Source organism: Aquila chrysaetos, chromosome 15 (genome assembly GCF_900496995.4).
Source record: "Aquila chrysaetos chrysaetos chromosome 15, bAquChr1.4, whole genome shotgun sequence".
NCBI classification, from domain to species: domain Eukaryota; kingdom Metazoa; phylum Chordata; class Aves; order Accipitriformes; family Accipitridae; genus Aquila; species Aquila chrysaetos.
Genome location: NC_044018.1, coordinates 17,273,811 through 17,293,643, shown reverse-complemented (window position 1 = coordinate 17,293,643; position 19,833 = coordinate 17,273,811). Strand labels below are relative to the sequence as shown.

Below are 19,833 nucleotides of genomic sequence, written 5' to 3'. Positions count from 1 at the left end.
TACTGGTTAGGCTATTCTCTACCAGGCAGAAGCCAAAGACCAGTGGCTTTCCCAGGCAAATGTTCTCAATTTTATTCTCACATAAAGGCAGCCAGTTAATTTTTCTGCACTCCCAACTGAAGTGGAACATTAGCCGAAAAGAGACAAGAGGAAGCCAGCAGGAACTTCACTACACTTAGTGCAAGGAAGTTAATTTAGAGATTGATATCAAACAATCTAGCCCTGCTATTAAATTGCTTAGGCAGACTGTGACAGTATCACACCATCCTTTTTCCTTTAGCAAGTAAGTATACATAGACGAACACCCTGTTGTCAGGATGTTAGACAATCTGAGCTCTCCTATAGCACCACAGGCATCAGATGACCCACATACAGAAATGCTTTGTTCATAAAAATGTCGGCAAAGAAGCCAACATGCCCAGTTCAGTTCAGATGACAGCAGCTCTGGGTACATGTAGAAGAACTTAAGCATGCACAAATATCTAGTGACAAAAGAAACTATAAGCTACATACATTTTAGATATGCAAGCAGAAGAACACAAGAGGGAGAAGAGAGGAAAAGGAGGGACTGTGATTCCCACTGTTACATTTGGGCTTAAAATCCAGGTTGCAGTTTAAGGGACAAATTCCGAAGAGGTTTTAGGCATCTAACTCTCCATAGTCCAAATGGCCACATAGCATGTAAAAATACACAAATCGTGTCATTCAGACATTATTTAAAACTAAACCCTAAAAATCAGTTAAAAAAAACCCTAGATTTGACATATAAAGCACAGCAACAGTTTTACTAGGCATGGCACAAATAGCCAGTCTCTCCCACAAGAAAGTTAGAAATAAACTAAGAACACAAAAGGTCTGTCACGTTTACCATACAGTTAAAGTACCATCATGCAAAGTGGGGTGAGCAGTGGTGTCATATAATTGTCTTCATTTAGGAGGAAGAGCTAATTGAGAGGTTGCAAACTTAAAAAAAACTAAACCACACCAAAAATGAAAGGTTGAAAAGAAACAGTGATTGTTGTGACTCAGTGCCCAGACACAGGCTCCTGCTGCCATTTCAGATACAAAAATAACAGAAAAGTCACCATCTTGCCTGGCATCCAGCTGCCAGTCCAGACCAGCCACCTCCCTTATGGCCTGCGCCAGTATCTTACAGCCCTATGCAGATGTCTTGGATATTCTCATGCATCTAAAATGATGTTAGATATTCACATGCAGGCACCTAAATTCCTCCCATCATTTTTTACATATTTTGACAGAAATTCATGAAATGTGACTTGCCGCTAGCTCCACTGCTACCACAGACATTTTCTGATTTCCCTGTGCAGTGTCGCAGCTTCTCTCCTGTAGCTGTATCTTAAATCCCCAAACTATCTTCCATACCAAACACTAAATTGAAAACTATATTAAAAATCCTCAGCAAAACATGACTACAATGTCTCCCAAGTGAATTATACTCTGCAGTTGCTATCAAAATTTCACCAATTAATTCTTAGCTAGCGTGAAAAGGAAAAAAGTATTCAGCATTGCTTCCTCCTCAAAGTAAGATTCTTCCCTTGATGTTCCCTACTGTTCTATTTCAAAAAGGCAAAGGCAGCCCTGCTGCGCTGTAGATAAGTATCCTGCTTCAGAAATCATCACTTGAACTCCCAGGTATCGAGACAGCACAGCTTCTGCCTTAATGTAGATCTGAATCCTTACAGGCAACTTAAACCTTTGACTAACAGCAAAATACCTGATGCTAAAGAACGCATCCAGAGCTGCATTTACAAACCCCATGTTAATATTACTTTTTTAAAATGAAAAAAGCTTTGTAGGGGTGAACTGTCACCTACACTACACTGTCACATAATATCCCCTTCTTAGAATTAATAATGGTCTATTTTATAAAAACAAAACCAAGTATCGTAATTATGAATTTTATATCCTCATGCTTTCATTTGCCACTTTTCAGGCAAGCTTCTTAGAGCATCTAAAAGATTAAGATCACTGGAGGGCTTTAGGAAAGCACTGTTTAGGGAGTCAGCAACAGAAATTTCCATTTAAAATTCAACCTGAATTCACCAGGCTAATCTATGTATTAGTATTCTTCTCATCCTTAAACAAACCCAGAAAAAAAACCAGTAAACATGTCTGAAATTAGGCTGAAGTTCATTCATGATATTTTCACTCATGACAGCAACTCAATATAAACTGAGCACAGCCACAGTGCACCTTTTTATTAAACAAGACTTATGTTATTACGTTATGAAAATTAAGCACTGTACTCAAAGTCCATGCGGGTGCTGGACACTAAGGTGTGATTTCTTCCAATGCTTAAGATTTCTTTTAAATTATCACAAATGCATTGAAGCAAGACTCTGAGGTACAGTCTTGAGCTAGATAAGTAACTCTATTCTGGCCGCTCCAATGGAAAAAGCTCCTGAAATATATATTCATACACTTTTCAAAACAAACAAGCCTAGAACAAAAAAAACCCTCAATGGCTCATCCTTTACCAAAATAAAGGAGAACAACTTAATCCCTGCCAAATTTCATAAATCTAGTGCAAAACTAGTACCATTCAAGAACATCCAATACATATATGGTCCTCAATTGCTCAATTAACAGTATTTACTTTGTTCTTTGACACAGCAGAAGTATTTTCACAATCTGTAACAACACCACAAGCCCATTTTGAAGTTGATCCCCTTTCAACAAGGATTAATGCTGTTACTTTTTCTCCCACAAAAGCAAGCCAATTCCCAGTCCACGAACCAGCTCTTCATTCACAATCCAAACTTCCAAGCTTCGAAATCTCACAATGCCCTTGGGCTGCAAATCCTGGTATTTTATAAGACTAACAACGCACCAAGAACGATGAAAAGACATATTAAGAGCACAAATGCTCAGGTGAAGGCAATGTTTGCACAAGGATTAACCTGTTTTTTAAGGCACTCACATCCTAGCTGAAGCAGATGTTATCACTGTTTTGGAAAGACGGCAAAAATTTGCTGATTTACAAAAATTTAGTTTCTCTCAACTGCACCAATACTGACTGCAGAGATCCTGATAACTCAAATCTGCAAATATTTAATGTACCCTCAGAATCTCATACAGTTTCTAACTAGATTAAAAAAATATCACTACACACTAACTTTTCCAAATATCACCATCTTTTTCATCGTTCTCCCCCATTTTTTTATCATTCTCCCCCATTTTTTTTTTAATTCTATGAGCTGTGATCATTTATGAATAAATATCAAAATTGGTCAACCAACACTAGCGTTATTGAGAATACTTTCTTTTCTCATTTTGTTTTCAATAGGTAAAGATCGTAGTGACTTACATAGAATTCATACTTTTCATCGCACGATGAAAAAAAATTGTCACCTTCTTATTAACATGTTTCCTTCTATTTCCAGGTACAAAAGCTACCTTCCCAACATGCAATACTGTGGTAGATCTTTCAGTTAACAGTAAAAGGAAATAATTACAGTGCTGCTGAAATCCGGGCATGTACAAATCAGATATAGAAACATGCAGTATTGTGCCCTTACGAACTGGAAATGCCGTCCTTCCAAATTAAAATGTAAAGAACCGTGGAATACAGACGAATTGTACATATAAAATTTGTTCCAAAAGACTAACATAAGTCAATTTCATATTCTCACACATTTTTATACTTCATGATGGCATGAAAAATTAAAAACAAGTTGGAACGTCACCTTTACTCATGCTGCAGAGAATCTTGCTAACACAAGTATTACCCACCCCTTATGACACCTTATTGTAATTACTTGCTAAATGGACATACTTCATAAACATTAAGAGATCACAAGTCAGGCACCACATGAAGCGGTAAATATTTTTAACTATTCTTTCTATAGGAACTGAGTCAACCAGGATTCTGTTTAAAGAACAAATTTCCAAAACAGTTGAAGCAAGCCTCTAAAATATTAATTTCTTGTATTCAGAGGCAGAAGGAAATAACAAATCTAAGTTTTCATAAGTGGTCTACACCCACACCTCTTCTCCAACACCTAAAGTTCCAGCATGACTAATGACTTCATGCTGATTTTCTGCTTTTCCTTATTTATCTGGGAACGTTTATTCTACTTCTCTTAGCCACGTTCCTGTTAACCAGATGAGAAACATTTTAATAAACTACCTTATTTTTTCATTACTTTATATCAAAGAACAAATAGTATAACTAAAAAACATTAAAAGACACAAAAAGATAACTAAGAGACACAGGCATTATTATTTTGAAACTCGTAACAAATAGAACTAAAAAAAGTTTGCACAAAAGGAGATCCCTATGGTTGCAACCATTATTACAGTACACTGTAAGAATTAGGGAAAACTGGAGATACGCAAGTCATTCTTTTCCATCTTAGGCACTCAAGACGACGGCCATTTCCAAATTCTGTAGTGAGGAGATTTTTATTTTTTTTAAATAAAACAATCAAGACTAGAGATTACATCCAAAATACCAGAAAGATACAAACACATATTTAAACAAAAAAAGTCACCATTGTCATCTGATAGCAACTATCAGATATGTCTACGTTCTACCCTGGTTAAAAAGATCAGTTAAAAGACAGGTTTTGTGAAGTAACTGGCAGTGGGATTTATCAGAGAAAGTAGTCTACCTTTAAGACTGAATTTAAGTGTGGTCAATGAACAATAAAGTATTGCTAAGCACATCTGAATTCCAAGAAAAAATTCCACTCCCATAAAAACACAAAACACTTAGTCCTACAAAATACTATTTCAGGTATCAAATACTTTAAATGAAAGAAAGTAAACAGAAACAGGTATCAATATTAAGCTTTTTAAAAAAATCACACCAACCAATATAAATCAATTCTGTCAAAACCTGTATGAAACACACAAAAGTTCACCGAGAAAGTCTACAATATCATCTTACACTATCTCATAAAGTCAAGGCATTTCTCTGTATCATAAGATCAAGGGGTTGTTAGTCACAGCCACAAGGTCTATGACAAAATCTAACTTCTGGAATATTTTCACTTAAGGAAAAAGTCGGTTGTGACGATGATTTCTTTGTTAAAAAGATTTTTAAACTAATATGGCCATGTTTCAGAAGCTGCGGTCAGACAGGACTTCAGGTAGATTTGAATTTCTTGGTAACTGAGTTACTTTAAATAACCACCACTGCAGAACAAAGAACAAATGTCCAGTCAATAGACAAACACGTGGGTTTTCTTATGTATTCTGACATGATAAAAAAACTCCTTTAAATCCTTCCATTTCTTTATTACTTGACAAAGGGGTGGAGGGAGTGTCAGATAATTACTCCCGTGATTCAAACACTTTTCCAGCAAAAAACGTATTACTCCAGCATGAATCCTTTGTCAAAAGTTACAGATGGGAATGCACTCGCCCCAACGAATTTTTCAGCATATACGAGAAGTAGCAAAGCCCCGTCCTTAAGGGATCTTGCTATTCAAGCTCAACTTCTTCAGTGGTGCCCGGTGACAGGGCCAGAGGCAATGGGCACAAACTGGAGCACAGGAGGTGCCGTCGGAACATCAGGAAACACTTTGTCACCGTGAGGGCGACCCAGCGCTGGCACGGGTTGCCCAGGGAGGCTGTGGAGTCTCCATCCTTGGAGATGCACAAAAGCCGCCCGGACGCGGTCCCGAGCAGCCAGCTGCGGGCGGCCCTGCTCGAGCAGGGGGGCTGGACCAGATGACCTGCCCAGCTCCCTCCCAACCTCAAACCGCGATTCTTCACCGCGGAAATCAGACGCCAAACTCTCCTGACGGGTCGAGCTCGTATCTCTCTTTCCGAGTCCAGCAAAGGAGAGAAAAACGGTACAGGCGGCTCCCCTACCCCCGGGGCGGAGCTGACAGCGACACCCGGCCGTGCCTGCGGCAGCCCACGGGCCGTTTTATCTCCGGTACGATATCCCCGCCGCCCACGAAGAGGGCCCCGGCCGCCCGTCGCACACAGCGCTGCCGGAGCCCCAGGGGCTGGCCGGGGCGGAGCGGCCCGGGCGCCGCCGCTGCTCCCGGCCCCGCGGCCCTCCAGCCCGGCCCGGGAGGGGACCGGCCCCGCCAGCCCACCGCGACCGTTAATCCCCCTCCCCAGCGAGCCCCCGGCGGCCCCGCCGGTGCCGGGGGGCGGCGGGGGAGAAGCTCCGGGCGCGGCGGCGAGGAGGGGCCCCGCGACGCCCTTTGTTTGTCAGCCGGGAGCGCCCCCTCCCCCGTGCCCTTCCCCTGCCCTTCCGCGCCCGGCCCGCGCTCCCCCCGCTCCCCGCCTTCCTCTCGCCACTCACCCCACGGCCGGCGGGACTCGGCCCCTGCGGGCGGCTCCCCGCGCCCAGCCGGAGACCGACAGGGAGGCAGCGACCCCGAGCGCTCCTCACTCCCCACCGCCGGCGGCCGCCATCTTACCTCCCTCTACCCTCCTCCCCCCCGCCCCTTCACCGGGCTGGTCACGTGGGCTGGGGCGGCACCGCCCACCGCCCTGAGGGAGGGCGGCTGCTGCCGGGCGCCGCGGCCCGGGGAGAGGCGGCCCGCGGGCGGCGGGAGACGCGCCTCGACCAGCCCGCGGGACGGGCGGCCTAATAACCTGTACCGGCAGCTAATAACGGGGACCCAAAGCCAAAAAAAGCCTGCCCGGGAGCCCCGCCGAGCGGCAGGGAGTCGCCGCGCTCCGCGGCGGCCCCACCGGCCGAGCGGCAGCGGCTGACGGGGCTGGGGCTGAGCCCGGCTGCGCTCCCCTCAGGATGGGGAGCCCCGGGAGAGCTGCAGCACAGTGACCGCCTTAGCATTCACCCCGGGGCTGCTCTCCGAAAGAAAAGGGATTAAAAAAACCAAAATTGTTAACAATTGCCGTCTGATGGATGAGCCGAGGAAAGCGTGGTTTTCAAACGGAAGGTAAGGGCTGCCGTTGGTAGATACGGGAGAGAAAAAAAAACCCCTCACCTCACCACACCACACCACAAACCTTGAGATTCACCAGCTTCTCCCAGACCTCCCCCGCAGCCCAGGTGCCCGAGCAGCTTTGCGGGTATTTTGAAAACCCACCTCACGGCCCGGGCCAGGGCGTGCGTGGCTGTGGCCTTCTGACGCCATTTCCAACGCATTTTACAGTTCTTCAGTCTGTACTTTCTGTGATGATAAAACGCATCCCATGACTGGAAAAGGTCAGTTCCATCTTCAGCCTAGTCCAAATCCATGATAACAGATGCATCTTCATTTAATTCATTTGGACAACTGGATGAGATGATCTCCAATGACTACAGCAATAACACCTCCCCAAGAGATGACGGAACCTAGCTTAAACCCGGGATGGCAACAAAGGGTGGCAACGAACCAGCAAGGGAAAGGAGTACAGCCCCCATATTCCTGCTTATTTGTAAGGTTACTGATTCCCAAGGGTCAAAGCACTGATTTAAAATCTTTACAACACTGAGATCTTCCATCTCTAAAGAGCCTTCACTGTTAGCTTCTTGAAGAAACATCTGGCAGTGCTTCCTATATATCCCAAATAATTATATTATCACTCACCAGAAAGTGAATACTTATAACCAGGAAGTGTGCTACAAGTGCTTTTGCTCACTTTTTAAAGCATGGTTTCTCCTATTACCTTAAGAAATTCTTCACACCCAGATAAAATAAACAACTTCCTTACACGCACAGAAGTTGATAATACAAGGCAAAAGAGCAAGCTTTGAAAATCAAAAGCTAAATCCACTTAGATCTTGCACCAAAACACTTGATTCAGCTGAAAAAAAACCAAGAGAAAGTAAGGACATAAAGGACATTCTTCTTATTTACACAATAGAAGTGCAACATGAACAGATGGAGGATGAATGAATCCCTGCAGTTACTGCTGGGCTGAAAAGTACTCACTCTGTGCTACCTGAATGTATGCACAGGGGCCACTGCTAAAGGATGAGCAGTCCTGACATTTCAAGCATCCATATAATCTTATGTACGCAAGAGAAACAACAGTCTGACAATGGATTTTCAAACATTTTCAAAATATTACTCCTTTTTCAGAGTTTATACTAAAATGTATATTAATCTCTCACTTCATGATCTCCTCATCACTCAAATCCTTATTCCAGTACCATAGTGTTTCCACCCATCAGGTGTTAGCTGTCTTCTCACCCTGCAGCTACAAATTTATCAGGCAGAGCCAGTAGCTCCTTCCCTCCTGTGTACAAAGGAACTGTACACACAGCGGGAATACACAGGCAGGGAAGGCAGAGTTTTCTGTATGGTTCTTTACCTTCTTCCCCTTTTGCTACAGATCGGTCCAACTGCTGACATCCTTGTGCTCTTCTACTTGTACCCTACGCCTACATTAGAAACAACACTTTCCCACCAGTGATTAATTCACATAGGCAATGAAACATGGTTCCACTGAAGGGTTGAACCTGGAATCTAAGAGTTATGATTTCACACAAAGCAGTCCACTTCTCATCAAACACTTTTTAAAATAATCTCTTAACCGTTGTCCCCCCAAAACTATATTAATAATATGACAAAAGTTAAGTGATACTTAACTCTGAGCAAAAATTTTCCAGAGTCTGTATAGAAATACTTGATTTTTATGATGCTTTTTAAAAAGGTAATACATGTTGATGTTTGTAAACTGCTGCATTAGAGCATATAATCCAACAAAATAAAAAACTTCTTCCAAGCAATTTTCTTTTCTCTTTCCAGCTTTTCCATCTCCCACAGGGTTTCACAGAATCACAGAATGGTTGAGGTTAGAAGGGACCTCTGGAAGTCCCTTCTTTACAGCAAGGGCACGTTGCTGGCTCACGTTCAACTTGGTGACCACCAGAACCCCTACATCCTTCTCTGCAAAGCTGCCTTCCAGCTGGGTGGCTACCAGCACATACTGGTGCATGGGGTTACCCCTCCCCAGGTGCAGGACTTTGCACTTCCCCTTGTTGACCATCATGAGGTTCCCATCAGCCTATTTCTCCAGCCTGTTGAGGTCCCTTTGGGTACCCTCACGACCCTCTGACATATCAGCCACTCCTCCCAGTTTGGTGTCATCTGCACACTTGCTGAGGGTACACTCTGCCCCATCACCCAGATCATTAACAGACATGTTAAAGAGGATCGGACCCAGTATCAACCCCTGGGGTACACAGCTATAGTTACTGGCCTCCAGCTTCACTTCGTGCCATTGATCACCATCCTCCGGTGCTGGCCATTCAGCCAGTTTTCAATCCGCCTTGCTGTCAGCTCATCCAGCCCATACATCAACAGGTTCTCTATGAGGATCTTACAGGTGGCAGTGTCAAAAGCCTTACTGAAGTCCAGGCAGACAATATCCACTGCTCTCCCCTCGTCTACCGAGACAGTCATTTCATCATAGAAGTTTATCAAGTTGGTCAAGCATGACTTCCCCTCAGTGAATCCATGCTGACTATTTCCAATCACCTTCTTGTCCTTCAAGTGCTTGGAAATTGTCCCCAAGGTTAGTTGATATTCAATGCTCCAAAATAGTGGATAAAATTTAGCAAGACTCACAAAACCCCAGCCAAACGAAAAAACATTAAGTGCATTTTTCAAGTAATTCTTAACCTTTTTGTTTAGCCTCCCTCATAATAGATGTATGATTTTTAATCTTTTAATTTTTAAACAACTGGACTGTCGCAGTAACCAAGCTTGCCTCAGGCACAAAATTGCTCCAATATTTCATATTTCAACATCTACCCAATAAAAATATAAATTAAAAATTATTGTTGTGCTTTAATTATTAAGCAGCTTATTATTCTAATTACCATAGTACTTAAAACTGGTTTTTTTTCCTTCCTCCCATTTCCACGACTTTAATTGATCAAAATCATGGCCATGTAATATGCATATTTTTGCCACCTGACAAAAGCATTAATATGGGAAGAGGCTGTTATGGGGTAGAGTACACGGGCAGCCATGTTACTCATGGTGTAACAACCTAAATGGTAAAGTAGGCAATGGAGGGCAAACCAGGAGGATTTGACACAAAGATCACCATATTTCAAACAAAAGGAAAGCTGGCATGGAATTCTCCCCCATGAAATAAGTTATTAATTATCAGTCAAGTAATTTAGGTATCCCATCAGGAAATCACTGGGAAAACATTGCTTTAAGCATGTGTAATACACGAGTGTTTTGGTTTTTATCTCATGCTTGATTTGTATTTGAATGTTTTTTCTTGTGACAGCAGAATAACTAGAATAAAAGTGTGGAGTCCTTTTACTGTCATAGTTTGTAAAGATAATGAGTAACCCCCACAGAGAAATAACTCTCTTGCTACTATAAATGGCCATCCCAGGAAGATCTGTAAGATGTACTGGTAAACTGTGCTGAGGGTACAGGTCTCCAACTCTAATGTAGTAAGTAGGTTGAAGACATCCTCCCCTAGAACTATTTCTGTATTCTATGCCAAAACATCCTGCATGTTATCAGGAAGTTACTCACATGGAATTAAGTTAATTATAGGCACAGGAAAATATCTTCTGGCTCCGGGATGTTCTTAATCAGGATTCTTTCTGTTCAGTACCTTGAAAGAGCAGAGTTAAAAATTTCCATCATATGAATAATCAGATTCACCAACAAGTCTTAGCGTCCTAAAGTAGTAGCAGAAAGCTGTGTTTTATCTTAATCTGTTCAAATGAGCTTTTCACTAAACGCAGTAGTAAACGTTTAGTTCATGAAGATACTTTTCATACTCCTGACCAACTCCACTGAGAATGCATATTTGAGAAGGCAATTGCCACTGCAGTCTCTAACTTCTGGTTGAAATGACAGAAATCACCAGAGCTTCTAAAATTGCATCTGTAAGTCCTTTGTGTTGAAATGGCAAGTATTTTTATCTCCCACAACACAGCTTGCTAAAAAAGAATTCTAAACACACAAGGCTTAAAAATATCATTACTACAGTAGGGCCTTCCAAGAGACCAACACACACATTCCAGTATTCCTCTAGGGTGAGACCACTTGCAGAAACAGATCTTTGTGAGGATGTCTTCACAAACTTATATTGGCTTTACAAGGTTTGTACTGAAGCAGAATTAATACCAGATCAAGAGAAGAAAGAACCAAGATTCAGTATGAGACAGGAAGTGATGGAAACAGCCCTTATTTAGTAGTGACATGTAATATCCCTTCTTTTCTGTAACAACCTAAACACACATGGTGAAGAACCTGTAGGTCAAGGAGTCTCAGCCTGCTTTAACGTACTGTCACCAGCCAACAGAAACTATCACAGTGGAGTGAGTCCTAGTAGTCCAGTTTCAAAAAGCAAAAAAATGCACATGCATGGTACACATTTAGTCCTGCTCCTTTGGAATCATCAATTAAAGCAGCAGCTTGTTCAAAAAACTGATTTTGATTTGTTAGTTATAAGGTTTTCATTTCTCAAGCTAAAAATAGCTGAGTTGTCATATTCAGAAGCAGTGCACATGAGGCAGCAATATGCTTTGAGACGGAGAGTTTAAAGTTGTGTAAGTACCCTTCCCAAGTAACAAGAGGCTAAACTTGAAATTCTATTTACCAGCTCTACTGGAAAACAATTATATACATATGTTTGTATGTAAGCTCTAGAAAACAAATGAAATGAAAGCAATTTTGAAGTAGAACAGTCCAAGTAACAGTGTAAATGCATGCATTGTAATGTTTAGTAATCTAAAAGGAGAAACTGCATTAAAATAATTTTGTTCTTTAGCACTCACAGACACCAAAGAATTTAGAAAAACAAGTTCACTTTTTTTAAACTACAGTTTAATCAGATTTAAAGACACAAATTAGAAAAAAACATTTATAGGCAAGTTAAAAACACCTTTAAAACATAACAGCATGCTGCTTCTGCAGCACTGCTGAGACAAATTAGAAATAAGTAATTATTAAAATATCACAATCACAGTGTAACTAACAGTGGTATTTTAATTTTACCATACACCAACACTTAGTTTATGGATCTGTTGAAAAATAACACTTTTTAAAAAATATATATTTTGGAATAATAAAAATGAAATTCACCGACAATGCATTATAATCTGAACCAGGAAAGGCAAATTTAGGAATACTGTAGCTATCCACTTTTAGGGGTGTTTTCTCACCTTAACATATGGGTAGTTGGAGGCATAACTACTTCTGCATTGAGGTAAAACTATTCCCTTGAATGTGTAACCAAGGCAGGAAAGAACAAAGTTCCATATTTTAAATTCTTAAATTGAATAACTTATTACAACATCTTTGAATAATGCTATATTTACCCATCTTACACTATTTTCCATCCAATACATTTTGAATGTTCTCTTCTAACTGATCTAGAACACATCTGAGGTCTGGGATTTAAGAATAACTACCTAATTATTATTGTATCATTTTGACACCTTTGTCACAGTAAGACACATCAGAAGATTCTTCATAGAAATAGTCAACACCACTGGACAAAAGAAGGTACAAAGAAAAGATGTAGAGAACTGATAAACACATAGAAAGGCAAAATATGCATAGGCAAATACTCTTAACTTATTGTGACAAAAGATTGTTGCACCTTTAATATGTGGTGTTGCACTATTCTGATTACTGGTCTCTAGGCACCCTGTTTCTCTATTTTTTGTTTCAGATTACATCATCACCATTTGGAAGCCTAATCCAACTACAGCATGGACCACAGCTATCTGTTCACAAGACATATTGTAGTGAAACCTAAATGAAAATCCAGCTTGGGGTAGTTCTTCCTCAGAGAACAAAAGGAAGGAAGAAGATTGTGCAGAGGTCTCTTTTGCCAAGAGGTTAGTTTGGAATAAGGTGCTGGACTGAGTCACTATTAATACAAAAAGTTTCCTCCAAAAGTGGCCCTAACTCAGATTTCAGTCATATATCTGAAGTCAAATTTTGTATTCATAGCCTGCAGCAGAATATCCTGTAAGGGTTGGTGTTGCAAACAGAGTGAAAGAAGCCCTTTACTTTCTACTTAAAGCATAGCCAGCGGATTCTATTTTCACTTTAGGAAGCAGAAAGCTTAGTACGCTGAGAATGGAGCCCAGCAGCCTTCAGCAGATGTAGTGTACAACTAGAGGGCTCAACACTACCTCATGTAAATATTGATATGGCCTATTTTAAGTATATTTATGCACACTATATGTAACTACAGTTTGTCAATTCATGAAGTTTACACAATGTTTGTATGGATATGCACATGGATTTAGAAAATCTAAAAACATCTAAAACCAAAACCAGGCCTAAGTCACTGGACACACAGCTAATGCACAGATGATGATGAAGTGGCAAAATTTGCCGCCTTTTGTATACCTAAAGTGAGCAAAATTACGTTTTAAATATTTAACGGGATGAAAATTGGTAAGTTGATGGTTAGGTTTTGTAAAAAACATAAGAAGCTCATCTGAAAACAAGTTTTTAAGACATTAATTTTTAGCTTTCATTTAGTTTTGACCATAATAAGCAACTGTTGCAGTATTTGCAGTTGTAACCTTGCAGAGTGACTTTGTGGATGCCTGGATTTCATGGTGTTTCCACAATGTCCAGGTTAAGACAGCAAACACATCAAAAATTCAGGTAGATGTAACATAGAGCAGCTGCAGCCTGGGTCACAAGCAAGTAGATCCTCTGTCAAGCTCTGCATGTAGGCTTAGCTCCCTCCAGAAACTCTTGTGGTAAACCCCCCCGGCCACTGACGGGACATGTTCTTACCAGAGACGTCTTCACAGCCAGTGTTTCCACCATGACTATGAACAAGATCAAGACCGACAGTGCAAACTAGCTTAGATCCAGACAGCTCTGGTAATCCAGTGGGAGTAGGCTCAATTCGCTAGAGATTGCTTAGATAATTATTCAGCATAGCATTTAAATACTTGTTTAACTTAAGTACTTACAGCCAATTGAGTTTTTAACAGGAAATTTGAAAATACTCCCAAGTGCCGTTCAGAGTATTACTGGACCCAAATAAACGCATAAAGGCTAATCATGTAGTGAAATGCTGTGATGAATCAGCACAGAACCGATGTGTATTTTTTGTATGTAGAGTCTGCATCATACTAAACCCCTTCAATTTATTTCCATCTGTTTTTCTAACGCTGATCACTTTTCAACATAAATGGCAATTAATTGAAAATGAAAAATTCTCAAACCTGATTTCAGAATTCAATGAGAATTATAAAGCGAAAGACTTAAGGATAAGGGAAATGAAAGCCTAACTTACTGTAACTTGTGCTTTTAAATTTCTTTATCATTCAAGGCCAACTTATAAAGCTGAGCATGTGAAAGTTTACATGTAAGTAACAGTGACACATTTGCAGGCAAACGTGAAGACACATTTGACCATGTATTTAAACAAATCTGTTGAAGATTTGTTTGCAAAGCTTCTGAGAGAAAGCTCCAAACTCTGTTAAAATTACTTTTGATATGAATTTGACAGGAGGTGAAGATCTCATAAAGGTCTCCTCTGCATCAGAGGATATTTTACCACTAACCAAATCAATGCCATCAGAAGAGGCACAACTGCCTAGTGTGCATCCTGTCATACAAGCATAGTATTTATATTTATATTACTTATTCCCATAGGGGAAACAGAACAAGTTATTTCAGTGTAAAATTCTTCTAATAAATAATATACTATACTGGTAAAACTCATCCCACAAGTCAGCATAGAGCAGGGAATATACAAAGATCTTTTTGTAAAGTCTTCTCACTAAAGTATGATTTGTTATCAAGAGCATGTTGAAATGCATACCAATATTTTTACCTGGTAATATATTTTAAAATGTCACCTAGTACTGAAATCTTGTCTACATGTCAACTTAAGGAATGGCCATGGAAGAATAAGTTTCCTGAATAAGAAGGGCATGTCTGTAACTGTAAAGCTAACAAAGCCTTCCCTATTACAACAGTAGTAGGCACCACTGAAAGTATTATTTAAATATATAATATACATCTTTCATTAATACAGAATTGTGAAAGTTAAAAAAGGTTAAGCAAGCAAATAGTTACTATCAGGGTGACTACATTTACTAACATTAATTCATTAAGTGCCTGAATGAATTGTTCACAATAGGCAAATATCTGCAAAGCACCATAAAATTATGAATGATATGTTATATTTAATTTTCATAGTGTGCTGATCTGCAATACAAAAAACACTTTCACCTTTTGGATACACATCAGTTAATCAGTGAAAGAATACTTAAAACCATGTTTCCTTCATGCCCAAAATATTTCTAGGAAATTTACTTTCTATTTTTCTCAGCAAGAGCAATAGCAAATCACCGCCATCCTTTCAAATTCAGTATTATAAAATGACATGTGTAAAACCTAAAAATTATCTAAAGCATCAGGGCTGGCTGCTCTTGACTTTCTGAGTGAATGGATAAAAAGCATCCAGTGCGATAGCAAGGCAGAAAATGAGTAAATCAGAGGGAAAGCAACAACAACAAAACCCCTGTTTGACTAAAATCAGAGTGCTGCCATTAAAACAAAAAACCTCTTTCCATAGTCCCCAAGAGAATTCATTTGCATGAAGAGCAGATTTTGGTTCAAAGTACTTTTATATTCAGCAATAACATTTAAAGGGTAAATTCTAGGACACTATACTTAAAAATAAATTCTGTGTGGAACTAATTAGTTGTCATAATTTTCTTGTGTTGCTATTATTTAAGGGGTTCAAATCATGAAGAAAAAAGTAATTGTATTACATACAGACACCAGTCACATCCAATTTTGAAACCCGTATCTTGTCACTTGTGCCCAACTACAGCACATACATATTTTCTTAGCTGTTTTAACTTCCCCATATACAAAAGTTCTGAACAAAACTGTACCAGTGAATTCACTCACACTGAAGTACCAGTCTTCGCTATCCTAAACCTCCTTATTTTCGGGGAGTGCTTACAACTGTTTTCATATTTCATGATGAAGAATTAGTAAGCCTCCATTGCACATATGGGCACACATGCACAAAACAAGAGTACCAGAACATTAATGGGAAAAATGGCACATGAAATGTTATACTGGCATCCAAAAGTGCTTGTTTGGGTAGATATGTAGACTGCACCAACAAGATGAATTTAAATTCAACAGCAACAAATGCTGAAAGAATTAACCCTAATTCTACTCACCCATCCAGAAATATGCAATTCTAATTTGTTATTTTACGTGAATGTCCCTTCAAGAACAGAAGGCAGAAAAATAGCTTTACTGATTCTGTATCTAATAAGGATAATCAAACAAAGAAACTAGTGTGCCCTTACTTATAAACAACAGAAAAAAACCATAATGCCATTTCAAAGAGGCATATGACAACCACAACCCCATGTAACCAGAGGTCTACTTAGGTAAACAAGGTAAGGATTTAGAAGTCAGATTATTTTATCTTAAAGATAATACAGCTGTTACTGAAACAACAAACATCCCCGCTCATCTACTCTCATTTCATATTTAGTTTCCCCTTTCTAACTGTGTAAATTAGTAACATACGTATATGGAAAAGGTATTTTATCCTCCTGGAGTTTTAGGCAAGGAGCCAAAGGCCAGACACAGAACTATCACAGCAAGGAAACAACTCTGACCTGACTTAGGATCTGGTTCTTTAGAGAGTAAGCCAGAAGTACTGTGACTATTTTTGCATGGTAGTATCCCCAAAGCTGAGGACCATCATTGCACTTCTGGTACTAAGAATATTCACCCCACTAGTGCCAGATATTTGATGAAAAATTTAAGGTTTGAAATATTATGACAAAATTTTTCTCATTCATTTGTAGGTTATTAATCAACAAGCTGCATTATTTTTCTCTGGTAGTATTTTGTGTCATTTTTAAAGCTAAAAAAATCCATGTGGATAAACAGTTTGTGTTTACTTAAAAAAAATTACAAGAAAATACAGAATATAAGCAATTAAAATGTAGCCCTTTAACAGCAGTACTCTAGCAGGGACCATCATCACAATAAATGGTCTGGAACAGATATAACCACTGCATTATTCCGTTGACACACTTCCATAATTTAGTAAGCCAGATATTCTGAAGGATTTCTTTCTTTCATTATGTTATCCACAAATATGATGTGAACTTTGCATCTAAAATTCTAATTTAAAGAAAAAGCTTTTCCTCAAATTGATATACTTCTTTGGATAAAGGGCCATCAATTATCAAGCATACAGAAATTGGTTATGATAGCAATTTCATGTTTGACTACCTATGCACTAAAGCTCAAGGTAATTTTGCTATTTTATACTGAAAGCATCATCAACTAACTACTGTATGCCTGAAAATTCAAAACAACTTTAAGTATTAAAAATAATTTTTTGTAAAACAGTTCTATTCTAGAACAAGTATTTCTGGTATTTAAGGGTAAAAATGCACCTTCATTGAAATCCTGGTGCTTTGCACATTGTCTTCTGTGTCCTATGGCTGCCTTTCCTTCTCTAGCTGCAAAGCCCACTTGGCAGTGTTTTATTGTTTTTCGGTACTTTAAAGAAACCTAGATTAGAGCTATCAAGCCCTGGAAAAGCTGAACCTTCAGGTGTTTCTTTTTTTTTTAATCCATTCAGAAGGGCTATGTGTATACTCTTTATCAAAGAAACCTAACTATAATTTGGCATCAGTAATGTTTACAGTTCTGTAATGTACTGTAATAGTTTGAGATACTTTAAGAAAACCCTCCAAATACTGAGATGCTTATTGCAATTCCCTTTTAAAGAATCAAAAGCCTTCTAATGACTTTGCATTTCCTATTTTTATCTTCTTTATAGCATATAGTATTATATATTTGAAATATGCTTTCCACATAAAATCAAACTTGAAAATACCCACTTAGAAACAATATTTCAGTAAATAGAGGGTTTAAGGCAAGTCATTCATTTGGAAAAATTCATTTCCATTTGTTAATCCTAAATTGACACAATTTTGTTCCACCCCATCAGTGCCTTGGGATACACAACGTACATTCAGCAAAGGGCACACATATGACCCTATGGACATACGTTGCAAGTCCTGAGTGCCCATTGAAATAATGGTAATATCTTCATATAAGGCGTGACCCACAGGGACATGGCATGGGAGGGGTTAATTTGTTTTGTTTCCAGTCTTGCTATTGTATGTGATTTTCCTAGGTAATGCATTCTTTTCTTACTAAACATCTTTGCAAACAAATACAAACCCCTTTAAAAGGTGCTAAAAATGGGTTTCTGAAAACATACAAAATATATTCATCATAGTATTTCCTCAATCACTGTTTTAATGCTTGATATCTGCAGGTTATTTCTTGTTTCTGACTGAAACTATTATTTGTTGTGGAATAACTGTTCTTTTGCAAAAGATTTTCTTCTTCTAGTTTTTTGGACCACACAGGCTGGACGCTTTCATGCTTTTTACTTCCTTTTTGAGTTCTTTTCAATGGAAATACCAACAACACCAGGATGCTGGCAATATGAAGACAGAAATAGCAGGAGCTAAAAAACAAACAAAAATAATAATTCAGTAAAAATCTGAACACTCTTAGAGGATGCTTAAGGAATAAGCCTACTTGCATACAGTACTTTGCTAAGACAGGAAGATGTTAATATTTACTTTAAGAAAAGTAGTAAAGGGGAAGTCAGAAATGAAATCTTCCCCCACAGTACTTAGTGCTCTAACAGAGATGTAAAGTGAATAGAAGTCTGCTTTCAACTTTCTTTTTCACAAGTTACTTTTGGGAAGTCATTATCTAGACTTGCTATAGAATAGTTCAAGTGTGTATAGTAATCTCAAAGGTACCCTCTGGTTTTGTTTTTGGTTGTTTTTTTTTTTTTTTTTCTCTGCCCCAGGGAAAATAAGTCTATTATGAGAGGAAAACAAGAGCACTTCATGGTTTCTCATACACAACACAAACTACGTTTGAGCACTTTAACAGAAATACCATTTGCTCAGCTAACAAATCAATCTTATAATTATCACTGAAATAGCTTCAGAAATCTTATGCCACAGAAAATACTTCTATTCAAGTTAAAGAAAAGAAAAAGGAAACAGATAGAATATGCTTACCTGTAAAAGGTGAAAGAGGGTTTTACAGAGAGCAGTACAAATGGCACGACTGTGTAACTTATTGCTACTTGAGTTGCCATCCATGTTATAATATCATAACATAGTTTAACAGCAGGAGATTCAACAAAATAGTGTCTGATATTGTTTCTTATCTGGAAAAGCAGATAATAGTAAGTTAGCTTAGGAATAAACTTTGACAGCTATCTTACTGTACAGAGTTTGTTGCACTTCCACAAAATTCATAGGATGAATTTAAGTGCTACAGTCTGGTCAAGTACCTTTGAACTACTCAAAATGCCCATCAATTTCACTAGGAGTCAGTTCAAATTCCCTGCCTTTTAGGATAGTGCACTTCATCCAGCACAGGAATTTAAGTATTTATGAATTTAAGCAGAATTTAAGTAAATGAATCCCTCCTAAATCCAATGCAACTTTGGACTGCTTGTCTGAATGAGGCAGACATTCTATTCCATCAAGCCATTCTATAAATATGGAGTGTTGGAGTAAATGAAAACCAGAATGCTTCTGTTGAAAGCTTCTATATGTGAAGCCATTTTCTTATACTTGCTAATAAGATACATTTTAGGATAAGTGGGGTATAAATCAGAACACACACAATATCAGTTCTAATGATGTATTTCAGGAGTCTTAATAGCAACTAATATCAAGTGAGACTATTATAAAATGACTCAATTTTCTATGCTGAGTCTTCTTTTGTTCGTAAAATTCTGCTCAAACAATGGCATACCAAAGGTATTTAAAAAAATCCAAAACCCACACAGGTTTGGGTTCAATTTTAAGTCTATAATTATAAAGACACCAGTAGATCT

At 39.0% G+C, this 19,833-nt stretch overlaps 2 protein-coding genes across 6 annotated transcripts in view; both read right to left on the bottom strand.

Annotated features, from left to right (window-relative positions):
- The window catches only part of KIDINS220 (kinase D interacting substrate 220), an 81,376-nt gene extending 74,952 nt beyond the window's left edge, over positions 1-6,424 (bottom strand). For all 4 annotated transcript variants that reach the window (XM_030037263.2, XM_030037264.2, XM_030037267.2 and 1 more), the window contains exon 1: positions 6,287-6,424. The gene's annotated coding sequence lies outside the window, so the exon portion shown is untranslated. The remainder of the gene's footprint in view (positions 1-6,286) is intronic.
- A 5,298-nt stretch (positions 6,425-11,722) lies between these two features.
- MBOAT2 (membrane bound O-acyltransferase domain containing 2) overlaps positions 11,723-19,833 on the bottom strand; it is a 101,127-nt gene continuing 93,016 nt past the window's right edge. For both annotated transcript variants that reach the window (XM_030037713.1, XM_030037714.1), the window contains 2 exons: positions 19,004-19,155; positions 11,723-18,432 (listed from right to left, as the gene is read on the bottom strand). In XM_030037713.1, the coding sequence (XP_029893573.1) occupies positions 18,210-18,432; positions 19,004-19,155 (375 nt within the window). In that variant the 3' untranslated portion in view covers positions 11,723-18,209. The remainder of the gene's footprint in view (positions 18,433-19,003; positions 19,156-19,833) is intronic.